At 36.0% G+C, this 16,378-nt stretch overlaps 2 protein-coding genes across 2 annotated transcripts; one reads left to right on the top strand and one right to left on the bottom strand.

Moving 5' to 3' along the window:
- The first annotated feature begins 1,665 nt into the window (after positions 1-1,665).
- On the top strand, positions 1,666-12,432 carry LOC108202459 (LL-diaminopimelate aminotransferase, chloroplastic). Its single transcript, XM_017370853.2, has 10 exons — positions 1,666-1,919; positions 2,031-2,101; positions 3,156-3,223; positions 3,548-3,664; positions 3,914-3,976; positions 4,642-4,746; positions 4,914-4,964; positions 10,153-10,473; positions 11,196-11,402; positions 11,849-12,432. The coding sequence occupies exons 1-10, from the start codon at positions 1,666-1,668 to the stop codon at positions 12,140-12,142; spliced, it is 1,551 nt and encodes a 516-aa protein (XP_017226342.2). The 3' UTR covers positions 12,143-12,432.
- A 293-nt stretch (positions 12,433-12,725) lies between these two features.
- Positions 12,726-15,932, bottom strand: LOC108202458 (uncharacterized). Its single transcript, XM_017370850.2, has 2 exons — positions 15,798-15,932; positions 12,726-14,796 (listed from the first exon to the last, which is right to left on the bottom strand). The coding sequence occupies exon 2, from the start codon at positions 14,630-14,632 to the stop codon at positions 12,881-12,883; it is 1,752 nt and encodes a 583-aa protein (XP_017226339.1). The 5' UTR covers positions 14,633-14,796; positions 15,798-15,932; the 3' UTR covers positions 12,726-12,880.
- Positions 15,933-16,378: the final 446 nt, after the last annotated feature.

Consider the following 16,378-nt stretch of genomic DNA (forward strand, 5'->3'; position numbering starts at 1 on the left):
AGAAACATCAAAACAAACACAAACATCCCAGAAAGATGGGCACGACCTTGATGACAAGGTACTCAATAAGAACTCACCCAAAAAGATTAGATCTTGGTTTTATTGATAAAACTGATAAATAGGAGAGAAAATGGAAGACCGAAAATGATTAATTAGTAGAGGGGATGAAGGTTGAAGAAGGGAGAAGCGGCGCCGCTAGAATTTTAGAGGTCAACTCTCAAAACTGCAAACCCTAATCTTGAGGGAGAGTTTTATATTAAGCAAAATGACTTATATGTTTGATTAATTGAATTATATAATGTACTCTCTACGTCCCAAAAAGTGTAAAAATGAGTAAAGCAGATAAAAAGTGTGAATAGTGAAGGGGCCCATTTATTTTTAATAATAAATTTGAGATGGTGGAAAAATGTGGTGGGTGTAATAGTGTAAATATAAAACTTATATTCTTTTGACAAAATACAAAGTTATGTTCTTATAAAATTAATATTTTACAATTTCAATTGAAATAAATTTTATTATATTATAATATTTTCACATAACTTTTTATGCGACTCAATTATTTATAAAAATTTACGATAGCCTTATTAATGAAAATTTACGAATATGATTACTCCCTCCGTCCCATTTTATGTAACCTCATTTCCTTTTTGGGACGTCCCAAAAAGAATGAACCTATAATACTTACTATTTTTTAACACTACTTTTTATTATTACACCCACAACCTCCATATTTTATACTCTCTTTCTATTAAATAAATACTATTACACCCACTACTTTCCTTCACTATCTCAAATCTATTACTACTCCTTCCATTCCAAAATAATAGTCGCTTTGACTTTGTGCACGTATTTTGAGGTGTAAAATACCCATACTTCTACACATTATTTTTGAAATATTCTTTTTCTGAATAAAAGTTTAAAATCTCTATTTTTATTCAGAAAAAGAAAATTTCAAAAATAACATGTATAAGTATGTTTTTTTGCACCTCAAAATACGTGCACAAAGTCAAAGCGACTATTCTTTTGAAATGGAAGGAGTATTAAATATTGATAGGTCCCACCACATTACCCACTTTTCAACTACATTTACCACTTTTTTCTTAATCTCCGTAAAAGTCAAACCAGCTCACATAAATGGGACGGAGGGAGTATTATTTTAGACTATTTTTGTAAATTTAATATTGTTAAATTATGGACATATCAAACACGGTCTTACGGGGGTGTATTCGATTGAGATTTTAATGTATTGTTTTTAGTCTATGGATTTTAATGGATTGTATAGGATTTTGATTTTGTGCGGATTCTTAATGAAATGTCGCAGAGTTGATAGGATTTAGGTACAATGCTTCAAAATCTCATTGAATTTGGTGAGATTTCAAAAAATTTAAAATATACTAAAGAATGCCACAAAATCCATTATTTTTTGAAATGAAAAAAAATCCATCAGCATTTGAATACCATCAGATTTTAATGGATTTTAAACAATCCCAATTGAATACCATGAGATTTTAAAGCATAATTTAAAATCCCAATTGAATACCACCAGATTTTGTAGCATAATTTAAAATCCCAATTAAATATTTCAAACAATCCCAATCGAATACACTCGAATTTCATGAATGCAAAAAATGCTTTAAAATCCCAATCCAATAAAAACCTTAATTTATGATCATCGAGTCCACTCCGCAGCTAGGGTTAGTAGCCACTTTACAGTACTTCTGCACTACTGCCACTATTCAGCTACTTATTCTCTCTGCCTTCTCTTGGGTTCAGTTCAAGAGTGCAACTACATCTCTCTCTCTCTCTCTCCAGCGAGATTCCAGCGAGATGTCTGTGATTCCAAATAATCATGTAGCCACTTCAATTTCATCATCAAGTTGTACCTTCTTAGGCCAACACAAACTATCCACTACTATCAGGTTACATTTCTCATCCTCCGTGACTCTTATGTAGCTTACTATTTCTTTATTAGACCAATTTTTAAAATTTGAAGTGGGGTTATTTGTAATTGTGTTTTTTTTTTATTGCAGAACTAAAAATGTGTGGCTTCCTGCCAAGTACACTGGAATCTGTAAATGTGTTGCAACTCCGGAACAGACTGGTATATTGCTAATTAGTTTCTCATTTTTGTGTTGCATTTTTTGAGTATAAGTTCTTATGAAGGCTCCGGGGTATATTGTAGTTGTGATATATTTGTAATTTGTAATTATGTGTACTGTTGACAGTTGACACTCATTGTTGTCATCGAGTTTTCACCAACATCGTCTTAAAAACAACCATAAAAGGATAGTACTAGTGAAATTGTTAGGCTTCGAGAATCGATGGCTTCGATACAATTTTAACTTACATATATCTAAGTAATTTTTTGTTAATATCTTGAAGGAAGAGCCAAGAACAGCCAATGAAAAGATGTTTTTCTACTGTTATATATCTCAAAAGAACTACATTTTCAAAGTCACTTTACAATGAAATTAAGTGAGGCTTTATATAGAGCCCAATGTCTACGCAGTTACAAAGACTAAACTGCCCTTGTATTTTATTCCTCAATATTTAGGTGTCTATCTCAAATTGGAGAGATTTTGGATGCAAGGACTGTAATCTGTTCACTATATTTATAATTTTTTAATTGATGAATAAATATCTCCTAAAAATAATCCCAACAACAAGTTTTGATCTCTTTCTAGGTCATTTGGGGTAATTTTATATTCCCATTGTCTTAACAGGTTTTATAATTACTGCAGGTGAGATGAAAAGATTGATTCAAATTTAGGCAATAGGATAATTTATTTTTGAAATGTAATAAAAAACTATGATAAATAAGTTAAGAGTTCATCTCATATTCTCATGTAACAAACATGGCCTTAACAGTTTAAAATTTACTTGCATAAAAGCTGGAATCGCTAGGGAACACCTTGTCCCATCATTTTTGGTGATACAGTTGTAATAAGATTTAGGTAAATGGAAAAAGATAATGTAGTGTATTATAAGTTAATGATAGGCTACTATGCCTTTCACTAGAACTTTATTTTCACGCTTTTGCAAATGGAGGATAACCATTTCGCTAAAGCATTCGGGAGAAGAAGTCAGTGTCCTTGGATGCTTATTGAACAAATTTATCTTCTTTTGATGGGACTAATGCTTTGCATTTTATGTAGCTTACACAACCAAGGTTTCTCGCAATTTCAATATTGGTAAACTTCAAGCTGGGTATCTTTTTCCTGAGGTTTGTTATAAACTTGCTGTAATCTAATGTTTGCAAGTATTTAAGTGATTCTGAGGTATATAATACAATATTCAAAAAAAGGTTCAGATTTGCGTACTGTCTCTTTTGATAAAATATTAGTAAGTTCTAAAAACAGCATTCTTCTTGTCATTCTGGACTATGGCATCTATAATCAGCTTGCTGTTTAACTAATGTAGTCTTCTTTTGCTCTACACTGATTCCCTTCCATATAGCATATAGTATACGAAAGTTGTTTCTTCTTATTGACAATCTCATTTTCTCGAATTTGATTTTTGATAGTTTAATTTTTCCCTGGAATATTAGGTCGCTCGAAGGAAGACAGCACATTTATTAAAGTACCCTGATGCACAAGTAATAAGCCTTGGTATCGGAGACACTACTGAGCCGATTCCTGAGGTTATTACATCTGCAATGGCTAAGGTGTAGTTCATCTTGCTGCTTCTATCACAGTTAGTTCATTTTTCTTGCGAAATTAAGAGCTCATGGCATACACTTTATTTCCTATAGCCTTTTCATATGTTCAAACAAAGTCACTGGATGGAATTTGTAATATTTTCTTGTTCATACTAATGTAAAAGGAATATTCTTAATGGCGTGAAATTACAGTGTTTTTCACTTGTTTATTTGTAATACTTTTTTTATACCAAATCTTGAATTTCACTTTGGCAGAAAGCATATGCACTTTCAACGCGAGAAGGATACAGTGGTTATGGAGCTGAACAAGGCGAAAAAGTATGTTATATTAATTCGGTCTCTAGTGATTGTTTACTCATTTCCATTCTAGTTCAAAATGAGTCATCATATATTTATACTTATACATACCTGCATATTTACATTGAGGTGCTTTGTTATTTTTTAGTGATTTCTTGTTTCTTTTATTTATCTTTTTATCTAATTTTGAGTAAGTAATGTAGTTATATGATTGACATGTGTATTAAATTAGCTGCACCTATAGAAGCAATTAGAGCTCCTCTCGGGCATAAAAGTATGGAGTTTAATTTTTTTTATGTCACAAGCTCCATATAACGAAAATCAGCGTGACTGGACTTGACATTCTCTACTCATGATCCACAGAGCAAGTCCACATCTTGGTCCAACTAATATATATCCTAATTACTATGTGCTATTATGGCACCGTACATTAAAACATTGACGTAATAAATAAAATGGAAAAGTTTAGTAATTTGGATATACTAGAACTAAAAAGCATTTGCACATTCTTAAAGTCTTGAACTTCCTAAACCATTTAAAATATTTAATGATATTGTTTCATTGTCATTAAATGCATCTTTTTCGAAAACTGGGTGTTCAAAGTGGAGTTTCCACTTTCTATATACACTATGTGTAGTCAGGAATATGACTTATTGAATATTAACACAACTGACTGATCTGACCAGCCATTGAGAGCAGCAATCTGTTCAGAATATTATGCAAACCTTGGGATAGAGGCAGATGATGTATTCGTATCTGATGGTGCAAAGTGTGATATTTCTCGCCTTCAGGTATGTTGGGTTTTTGATGTGTTTAATTTAAGTTTCGTAGAATCAGGATTTAGGTATGTACTGTATACTTCTTATCCGAGCTTATGACTGCATCAGGTGAATTTTTTTTATTTTATTTGAAAAGAAAAACTGTCACTGAATAATACTTTTTGTTTCCTGTCTGGCAGGTCGTTTTTGGGTCTAACGTGACAATAGCTGTACAAGACCCATCATACCCGGTATAACGCTTTACATGTCTTTTGTAATATTTTCTACTTTGTTAAACATATAATTCATTTATTCCTGAAGTTTAAGATGGATTTCAGCTTGACTAATTGCTAGGTTCTTAATTTGTATTACAGATCATGTCAGTCCTATTTGTTTGACAATTTACTTTCGGAAAATTTAAGTGGCCGACATAATACAGTGATTCTCAAGAAAATTGATGTTTTTTTTCAGCAACTATAACTAGGCATTCGATCCCCCCTGGCCCCGCCCCCGCCCCCACCCCCACAGTTCCTTCTTATGGGCATGCACAATGCTCGAATGTATATCATATGCACGTATGTTCGGTGGGACAATTATATAAGATTTTTTTTTGAAGTACTAATTTGAGATTTTAATTGATGATTTTAGATGCCATGTTAGGACAAGACTAGTATCAGCATAATACTAGTAGTATTAGTACTATAGTAGTAGCAGTATAGTAAGGAGAGTATGATAGTCAGGGTACTTTGGTCATTCTATGGTATTAGTTATAAGTCTGCTATGCTGATATGTCTATAAAAACTGATGTAAAACTTTCATTCTGTTATGATATGAAAATTGGCTTTTGCCTCCAAAACTTCTCTCTCTATAACTACTTTCTCTCTCTAGGTTTTCTTGCTCTTCTCATCTAAACTCTGTTTCTCATCTCTATTTCTGTCTATTCTCATCTCAATTCTCTGTTATTACTCTATTTCTGCACTTATACAAACAGAAAACACCAAACGAAGTCCCAAACTAGGTCAGAAACATACCAGTTCCTGACAAATTGGTATCAGAGCTGTAAATTTCGATCAACTACTGCTTCCATATCACTGTGCTGTTAAAGGCGAGCTGTGCGGTTGTAGAATCACAGGAATCGCAGGTGTAGTTTGGAAGTTGAGATCAGACAGGTCAGGTACTCTGTTTTCTTGACTGTTCTCATCAGATCTGTGATTGTGAGGTTGTTCCTGTGAATTTGGAGTGAAGTTCAGTTGATTGTGGATAGATTACAGTAATAGATAGTTGCTATAGCTTATTACAACAGAAAAGTACAAAAAGAATTGTTGTGAGAGGCCTGACTATTGATTCTGGTGTTGTACTGTAGTTTAGTTGCTAGTAGTCAAGTGTTTGAGTAATTGCCTGGGAAGAATTACTGTAGATCTTAGAAGAGTTGAAGTGTTGTGGTTGATACTAAGACTGTGCATAACAATGGAGGATGAGCAGATTTCTTATGAGTTGACTCCAGAATTGCAAGAGCAAGTTGAACTCTATAAGGAGAAATCTAACAAAAGATTTCAGGAGTTAGAAAAGGCTATTAACTTGGCTGCACAGAAGATAGATCTTCTGGTGAAGAAGAAGGCTTCCAGGAGATCAAAGAAGATTGAAAGTCCTGCTGCCAAGGTTAAGTCAGGGGAAAATAAGACAGTGAAACTGGAGTCCTTGCAACACCTCAAGCTGAATTTTCCTAGGTTTACAGAAGGCTTGGGAGTAGTGGAGTGGTTCCAGGATTGTGAGCAGTATTTTTCAGTATATGGAGTTGATGACTCCAAGTGAGTTGCAGTGGCTGGTATGCACCTGCAAGGGACAGCCAGGAAATGGTTTCAAGTATATATAGTGGGGAAGAATAGCTTGGAATGGCTGGAATTTTGCAAGCAATTCACTGCTAGGTTTGGATCATGGGAACAAGAACTCTTATATAACAAATTCAAGCAGTTACATCAAGCCACTACAGTGGATCTGTACTTTGATGAATTTGAAAAATGTAAAGAACAACTCAGAGGGAGGATGCCTGAGTTGACAGAGGAGTATTTTGTAGAGAGTTTTATTGGAGGATTGCAAGATCAAATCAGAGATACTGTGAGGATGTTAGCACCTTCAAGTATAGATCAAGCCTATAGGCAAGCAAAGCAATATGTAGCTTCTGGAAAAACTGCTAGGGAGGAAACTAAGGAGACTAAATTGACTGGTCAAGCTGGAGGCAGTGACAGATCTGCAAAGTTAGCCAACATTCAAGAGATTACATCAAGAAACTCAAGACTCTCTAATGTAATCAGATTGACTTCACAGGAAGCAGACAGAAGAATTAAAGAAGGGTTTTGTCCTTACTGTATGGACAAAGATGGAATCAATCACCATTGCACCCAACCTTGTTTGTTCATGCTGAAGAAAGAAGAAAATGAGGAAGGGCTTGAAACATTAGGCTCAGGCCAGAGATGTGTGCGAGAAAAGAGTGACATGGAAGTGGAAGACAATGAGCAGATGGAGGTGTCAGTGCATGCTATTGAGGGACTCCACCACAACAAAACCATTACACTTACAGGAAGAAGGGGTAAACATCAGTTTTCAATACTAATTGATGGAGGGAGTACTCACAGTTTTCTGGATGAGCACACTGCAGGCAAATTAAAGTGTGAGCTGGTCCAGACACAGCCACTGAAAGTACAAGTTGCTAATGGAAACCAACTGGAAAGTCAATATGAGTCTGCTGGCTTTACTTGGAAGGTTGGGAAGCATGAATTCACATTCCCAGTTAGGACCTTGCCTAGGGGAAGCTATGACTTAGTTTTGGGAGTGGATTGGTTGGGGTCTCTAGGATTGGTTACTTTTGACTATAAGAGGCTGATTTTACAATTCCTATACAAGGGGCAAGAGGTGGTACTCCAAGGGAATTCACAGCCCTTGAAACCAAGAATACAACAAATGACAGCTAAGGCATTTGTCAGGAGTTGTCAGAGACAAGGTCATGGATTCCTGTACATGATAAATGAAGTGTGCCAAGCACCAGGACTGCTACACTCTGCACAAGGGCTATCAGCGGATGGCAGTGCAGAAAAGGAAGAGTTACCAAACTTGTTATTGGAATATGAAGATATATTCAAGGCTCCAACAGGATTGCCTCCCCATAGACAGATTGAACATAACATAGAGCTAAAAGAGGGAGCTCAGCCTTTTTCTATTAGACCTTACAAAAGTTCCTATGAGCAGAAGAATGAGATTGAAAAGTTGGTGTCAGAAATGTTAGAATCTGGGATCATCAGGCCTAGTTGTTCCCCTTTTGCTTCTCCTATTCTGCTGGTAAAGAAGAAAGATGGATCATGGAGATTCTGTATTGACTACAGGAAGCTGAACTCTCTAACTATTAAGAACAAGTTTCCCATTCCACTTATTGATGATCTCCTAGATGAGTTGAATGGAGCCCAGTACTTTACTAAGTTGGATTTAAGAGCTGGTTATCATCAGGTTAGAATGAAGAGCAAAGACATTGAAAAAACTGCATTTAGGACCCACTTGGGACACTATGAGTTTACAGTGATGCCCTTTGGGCTCACTAATGCTCCTGCAACCTTTCAGCATCTGATGAATCAGGTCTTTGCTCCCTTTTTGAGAAAGTTTACCTTGGTGTTTTTTGATGACATCTTGGTATATTCTAAGTCTGCATCAGATCACACACAACACCTGAGGAAGGTATTTGAAGTTATGAGGCAACATTAGCTGTATGCTAAGCAATCTAAGTGTGACTTTATGAAGAGGCAGGTGGTTTATCTTGGTCATGTTATCACTCCTGAGGGAGTAGCAGTGGATAGAAGTAAGGTGACAGATATGCTAGGCTGGCCTATTCCTCAGAACATCAAGGCTTTAAGAGGATTTTTGGGGTTGAGTGGATATTACAGGAAATTTGTTAAAGATTATGGCATTATTGCCAAACCTTTAACTAATTTGTTGCAGAAGGACAATTTTAAGTGGACTGATGAGTCTACAGCAGCTTTTGAGGCATTAAAGGCAGCCATGGCCAATACTCCTGTCCTTAGATTGCCAGATTATACTCAGCAGTTCACAGTAGAAGCAGATGCTTCTAACTCTGGGATTGGGGCTGTTTTAACCCAAGGAGGCCATCCACTAGCCTACTTTAGTAAAGCCTTAGGGCCAAAGGGTCAAGCCATGTCAACCTATGAGAAAGAATTGATGGCAGTGGTTACAGCTGTGAAGAAGTGGGCAATATCTAATGGATAAGCATTTTATCATTAAAACTGATCATTGGGCTTTAAAGTACCTTACTGAGCAGAAGGTTACTAACTTGTTGCAGCAAAAGTGGATCAGCAAGCTCTTGGGATACAACTACACTATTGTATACAGGAAGGGGGCTGAAAATAATGTGGCTGATGCTTTGAGCAGAATGTATGAAGACTCAGATGCTAGAACAAGTCAAGTTCCAGGAGTTTAGTTGCACATCCATGAGGACATGGTGTAATTCAAGGGGAGGGGAATGTTAGGACAAGACTAGTATCAGCATAATACTAGTAGTATTAGTACTATAGTAGTAGCAGTATAGTAAGGAGAGTATGATAGTCAGGGTACTTTGGTCATTCTATGGTATTAGTTATAAGTCTGCTATGCTGATATGTCTATAAAAACTGATGTAAAACTTTCATTCTGTTATGATATGAAAATTGGCTTTTGCCTCCAAAACTTCTCTCTCTATAACTACTTTCTCTCTCTAGGTTTTCTTGCTCTTCTCATCTAAACTCTGTTTCTCATCTCTATTTCTGTCTATTCTCATCTCAATTCTCTGTTATTACTCTATTTCTGCACTTATACAAACAGAAAACACCAAACGAAGTCCCAAACTAGGTCAGAAACATACCAGTTCCTGACACCATCACTATGTGCATTATTAGTTGATGGGTTCCTTTTTAGTGTGTACTAATAATTATAAGAATTTGAAATTATGATTTGATGATTACTATATGAAACTATTCTGCTTCCACGCTACTTATAAGTTCATAATGAGCTAGATTTGCACTCCTATATTGAATGTAGCTCGCTTTAGAGTTTTACTCTCGTTAGTATTTATGTTTTTCTCATCTTGCGAGGGTTAATCTTTCTCTGTCTGTGTATTCGCTTTTATAAATGTTCTGTTAAGCTTTAAGTTATATCTAAAGGATTCGATGCTTCTTTCAGTATGAGCTTGTACATGATAGCACCAATCACAATCTCAGTTCATGTAGTGCTTGAAAATTTTGCACTATAAGCAACCTGAAATCTTTTTCTCACTAGCCTGTAAATCGTTAAATATTATAATAGGGCTGTTTTACATGTACAGAAAAGCAGAAGATTGAGATAATGAAATAAGTATATTCTCTACCACTTTGTTTTTCAGCGTTCTTGAACTCCATTATGCAGGCCTATGTTGATTCGAGTGTCATTATGGGCCAGACTGGTCAGTACCAGAAGGATGTTGAGAAGTTCTCCAACATTGAGTACATGAGGTGCACCCCAGAAAATGGTTTCTTTCCTGATCTGTCCACTGTTTCAAGAACCGACATCATTTTTTTCTGCTCACCCAACAATCCAACTGGTGCCGCTGCATCTAGAGAGCAACTGACACAATTAGTACAGTTTGCTAAAAAGAATGGGTCAATTATCGTCTATGATTCTGCATATGCGATGTATATGTCTGATGATTACCCAAAGTCTATATTTGAAATCCCTGGAGCAAAAGAGGTAAGCTTTAAACTCTAGTTTAATCGTTCCTCGAAAGACTTTATTTCTCCTCTTGGTAGTATTTACTCTTCTTCAGCACATGTTCATGCAATAGCCCAAGGAAAATGAAAAAAATATATTGATTATTGACTTTGCAATGTATGCAGTATTACGTCGTTATATTTATATATGTGATATATAAGCTCTTTCTGTTTGCCTTTACTGGGTTTATCTTTCGGTTCTCGTCGTCTACATTTGACAGATTTAATGGGCATGACCTTCAGTATGAAAACAACTAAGAATACCATAGTATGTTGGTGTCAACAATTACATCACTCTTTTAAATTAATTCTGGCCAAATGAATACTAATAGTCTAATACTATGGCATCACATCACTTTCTCACACAAGTTTAGTATCCGTACCCTTATGTGAGAGACATTTTCTATATCTTTTATTTTGTTAAAGATAGAAGTGTTCCGCATATCACTAATTGACTTGATATTATTAACCGTATTGGTCAATGTCTATGGTCAAAGGGTTATCACAAGTCAGTCTTAAGCTGAACACCATGGAGCTAGTCGGCAGGTTCCTAGGAAAATCCTAGGCAGGCCAGGGTGTCCTTTAATACGCCTTTTCACCTAAGTTTGTATTAAAAAATTTCTGTTCAGATTAGTATAGTATTTTAATAGAGAGTAGCCAGCTTTATACTCGACCATATTATTTGAACTCTGAATGTTTCAGGTTGCAATTGAGACCGCATCATTCTCCAAATACGCTGGGTTCACTGGAGTGCGTCTAGGTTGGACTGTAATTCCTAAAGATCTTTTATTTTCTGATGGATTTCCTGTAGCCAAGGACTTCAATCGCATTGTGTGTACTTGTTTCAATGGAGCATCCAATATTTCCCAAGCTGGTGGTTTAGCCTGCCTTACCCCAGAGGGCCTGGAGGTAAATTTGTAACATTTTGTTGTAATCCATCATATTAGTTCATTAAGATAATCATAGTCTGTCTATGAAGGGGTGGGGGTTGACAATTTGATTTGGGTGACAAGAGGGAAAAAAAACCGCATTTGTACCGTGAAAAAGGAAATGTTGTCACATTTATTTGTTTGGGTCTGACGGAAATCAAAACATATGTAAGTCTAAATTTTTACGTAATCAGCTAAACTGAACCGAGGCCTGAGAGGGCTCGCCTTATAGAAACTGATTTTGGTTGCACCCTTATGACTATGTACCTGGGAGGCCTAGTATTTAATCATGACATACTGGAAGATAACATTTTTTTTTGAGTGAAAAAACCTTTTTTCTTCAGTCTGTTGTCTGGCAACTGAAGTGTTCAACATTAACATATCATTTTTTTTTTGAACTTATGGATTTCTACATTTTTCTATCAGGCAATGCAAGAGGTCATTGGGTTCTACAAGGAGAATACCAAAATTATAATGGAGACATTCATTTCGCTTGGTTTCAAAGTTTATGGAGGAAAGAATGCTCCGTATGTATGGATCCACTTTCCTGGCCAAAGTTCTTGGGATGTTTTTAGCGAGATTCTTGAGAAGACACATGTTGTTACCACACCTGGTAGTGGTTTTGGACCTGGTGGTGAAGGTTTTGTCAGGGTAAGTGCCTTTGGTCATCGGGAAAATGTTGTTGAAGCATGTAGAAGATTCAAGCAGCTATACAAGTGAACACTTCATGCCTGCATCTAAATTATTATGCTTTTGGAGACTATTAATAGATATTTAAGGTGTTTGAGAAGAAGCCAAGTTATCGTCATGAAAATTTCAGCGTCTGTTCTATTGAACGGGTAGAGATATGACAACAATAAGGGGATAATACCTAGGAGTAGGTCTCTGCATTCAAATTCCTGATTGAGAACTGAAGTTGTGTAGTAGATTATCAGGAAATAATACTGTTGAATTTTGTGCCTGTGTTACCATGGAATGCAAAACTGAAAGTTGTAACTTTTTTTCCCCAAGTTAAATGTTGTGCTCATTATCCATGATACCTCGAAAAATTGCGGAAATGACCACCTTTGACATTTCTGAGGTAATGGCCAAAAGTGCTGGTCAAGAAGAAACGACTCAGTTTCATATATCACATGAAAACGGATCTCTAATGAGGTGCGAAAAGGATATGAATCTACAAAATGTCGTATGAGATGTATAGCATTGGAAAATTCTCGGGATGCATTTTCAAGAAATTCGCGTTTGTTATTATTTAAATCTAATTGTAGGTAATCATTTTCCAGGCTTCTAATTCTCGAATCTCTTTGATGATGTTCGAAGATGATACATTTATAATTACAATGACAATGTCATATCTTACAACACCTCTATAACTTGTATTAGTTGCACAAACACTGACTTATCACTAATTTCTACATGTTACACGGACCTAGAGTTCTGGTGACTTAGATCTAAAAGCTAGCACTGCTCCAGATTCTTGGCAGTCTCTAATTTGCAAGTTGTCTTGTAATGTCCTGATTGGTTGCACCGACTACAATGAACAGTGTGCTTCTCACGATTTAGGTCCTCTATGCACATTTTCTTCTTTTCAGGCCTTCCAGGAGGTCTGCGGGACTTTGGAGGCCTTACCGCAGGTGTGTCATCTTCCAAAGAAGGTAGAGCATCCTTCTGCCATTCAATCTTGCTGGGAAGAGGATGTATAATTTCCAGATATGCTTCATTATAACGACTTACGGTGAAAAACTTATCAGTGAAAGCATAAATATCTTTTCTAGAAAAGAGGAGAGCAGCAGCAGCGTGGGAGCATGGTATGCCATACAGCTGCCAATCACGGCAAGAACAAGAATGGGTGCCTATATTCACAATTTCTGATCTTTCTGCTGATATTACCTCATATTCCACCTCGTCAGAGCGAAGGACTTGATATGAAGAACCAAGGTCCACTGCTTCCATCAAACGTTTTTCAGCAGAAGGGGCAAGCACAGAGAACCATAAAACACTCTTTATCCGTCTTTCTTCAAATTCTGAAATCAATTTAATGTGAATCCTTTCAATAATTTGAGATAGGGGCAACTCTCGAGCTTCAAGAATCCATTTGTTGAAGTCATCGATATTGGAAGAGAGATAACCATATCTCTTTCCTTCAAAATATAACAACGCCCATTGTGACGGAGGGAACTGTTGAAGCCATTTTGCTGCATCTGGACACATGTTTTCAATTTCTGCCATCTTTTCCTTGAAACCAATGGCGGTGGTGGAACATGCAGCTTTCCACAAGAGATGACTGAGTCTTGAATTCTTGAACTCTTTGCCAATGGCCTCACTCATATGGCGCATACAAATTGCATGATAAGAACTTGAAAATCTTCTTTTAACTGCCTCTATAATGCCCTTTTGTCCATTTGATAGAAAGGTAAGCTGTGGAACTCTATCTATGTTCATCTCTAGAGACTTGTACAACTCTGATAAAAACCAAATCCAGCTCTCATCATTGTCCGCATCAACAACCGCAAAAGCAAGTGGAAAAAATCCACCATCAGCGTCATAAGAAGTCGCTGACAATAATGTCCCAAGGTATTTGCTCTTCAAATGGAGAGCACCAAGGCTAATGATTGGCAAGCAACCATTCAGGAACCCATAGATAGAAGCGTACAAACATACAAAGAGCCTGTGGAATCGGTTATCTGCACCAGTAGTATATATTTCCACTATACTACCAGGATTGGTTGTTTTGATCTGCTTGCAATATGCGGGGAGGAGAAAGTATCCTTCTTCAAAAGAGCCGTAAATTGCTTGGAGGCCACGCTCCTTGGCACGCCAGGCTTGTTTGTAGGGTATGCTGATCCCATATTGTTTATGTATATCCTGCAAAATATCTTTGGGCTTGTAATTCATATTATCTCGTAAGCGTTCCTCTATGAAACTCACAATCCAATCAACAGAAGCTTGGTGATGTCCATTTTGGGCATTTTTACCACAAGTATGTGGCCCTGCGATGCTTCTTATAATGAATGTTGGAGCACTGGGAAGCTTAACTGCTCGTATCCGCCAGGGACAACCTTCCGCAGCACACTTGGCAAAGTAGCGTACCTGGTCACTTTTTATGATGCGAAGCTCAAAGTGCTGTGCAATCGCAGCTTCTTTAATTGCATTCCTAAAGGACTTGACATCAGGGAACTCTTGACCAACAATAAAAGGTTGTTCCTCCATAGCTTAACTTGCAACAACTGACCTCTTAAAAACCATCAGTCGTTCTAGCAATTACTGACGTTTAAGAGGTAACTAAAATGATAGTAAGATTGTTCTATATTACTTGAATGCAACACAATGTAAGATCCTCCACGTGAAATCCAATCAAAAATGGTACATATGAACTGTGGAAAATTCAAAAGTAAGATATCATTAATTTTTCCAAAAAGTAATTACAGTAGAAGTCACACACACATTAATGTTTCTATCACAGCTAACATGTAAAACATTGTTATTTGGCCACTTAAAGCTGTACTCACTTGGCTTCTAAGAAAGTGTAGCATCGCCAGATCCACTCTAGCAGAAAACACCCCAATACTTGCTAGATATGTATTAATTCTACCAGGATGAATTAATGATATCTTTTAAAAGCCCCAATTACAATTTTTCTTTTTTTAATCATCCAAATCATTTGCCGATACAAACAGGCCCCAGGCAAAGAAGACAGAGTGACAACATATGCACACTTACATAATACACGTCATAAACATTAAGATCAAATATCACACACTCACATATGCACCTTAATACGTTAACTTTTTCTGTAAAATTAAAGTTCTACTACCAAGCTTGTCTCAACAGGTGTTATTTGTAGTACCTAACCTATATCGCACTTGCTGCATATTTCAGCTAGGTTGTAAATGAACAAGTACAAATCACAGACTCGAAGTTCAGCAAAGGGTTTGTACAATACGCACTAAATCAACCACGCACTAATAATTGATTTTTTCTCGTTTACTCAATACAAACACCCTAATATCCTTATGATCAAATGATTTATACTAACTTCTTACACGCTTAATCCACTTAAATTCATTCAGCTACTAATAACTCAAGTTTGAGAATTCGAGTCTCAACGAGTACATTACAGTGCTAAACTATTTAAATTTCAGCAATTTGAACATCAACATTTACTAAAAACTAAAATTCCCCAACTCATTCATACACAATTATAAACACACATGACATATACATACAAGGCTTGTATCTATCTAACTAGTTATCAGCACAGACATACAGAAATTGATTATTTCAGTGAAATTAAATGAAAAAGAATTGAAATTAAAGAGTATATAGATACAAAGAACATGTATGTATACATGAAAATGAGTAGCTAAGTAGTGACCTGGTGAGCGAAGTGGATTGGGGATTTTGATGAAATGTTAGGGTTACAATTGGGTTTTGATTTTTTTGTTGATTTGGGGGTGAGGGTATTGTCGTCATTTTATACTTCTATTCAGATCTGGTGAGTGTATTGTTAGGGTGTTGCTAAATGCAGTAATATTTTACTTTGTGCAGTAACCAGTAATTACTTTCTTAGCCTTCTATTGTTTTAATTATAATGACCTAACCTTAAGTGCTGCTGACCGTGAATTTAATACAACCTCTAGTCTGTCCTAAATGTTAAAAGCTCCGTTTTTGTTAACCCGTGAATGAAAAAAAGTAAACTGGATCATTTCTTTTCACGTTTATATTATTCATTTTATAATTTATAAAATCTGGAAAAGCACACGAAAATCTCTGCACCACTGCACCTTTGGCTTTAAACCTTATATTTAATAATTGAATGTAATATAATGTATATCTTTAATCTTGTATAGTTATATAATAGTATTGCATAATATTAGTTTGATTATAAATTCTTGTTAAATGAATAAAATATTTTATTATTAAAAAATTTAATAATTATGAAGTTATATTCTTACA

The sequence above is a fragment of the Daucus carota genome, chromosome 9, assembly GCF_001625215.2.
Source record: "Daucus carota subsp. sativus chromosome 9, DH1 v3.0, whole genome shotgun sequence".
In the NCBI taxonomy this organism is placed as follows: Eukaryota; Viridiplantae; Streptophyta; class Magnoliopsida; order Apiales; family Apiaceae; genus Daucus; species Daucus carota.

Bases quoted from the DNA above. Each gene is read 5' to 3' on its own strand.
- LOC108202459 (XM_017370853.2), top strand. From the start codon at position 1,666: ATGATCATCGAGTCCACTCCGCAGCTAGGGTTAGTAGCCACTTTACAG. The intron at 3,665-3,913 runs GTGTAGTTCATC...TCACTTTGGCAG, and splicing joins TTACATCTGCAATGGCTAAG to AAAGCATATGCACTTTCAAC. The intron at 3,977-4,641 runs GTATGTTATATT...TGATCTGACCAG, and splicing joins GAGCTGAACAAGGCGAAAAA to CCATTGAGAGCAGCAATCTG.
- LOC108202458 (XM_017370850.2), bottom strand. From the start codon at position 14,632: ATGGAGGAACAACCTTTTATTGTTGGTCAAGAGTTCCCTGATGTCAAG.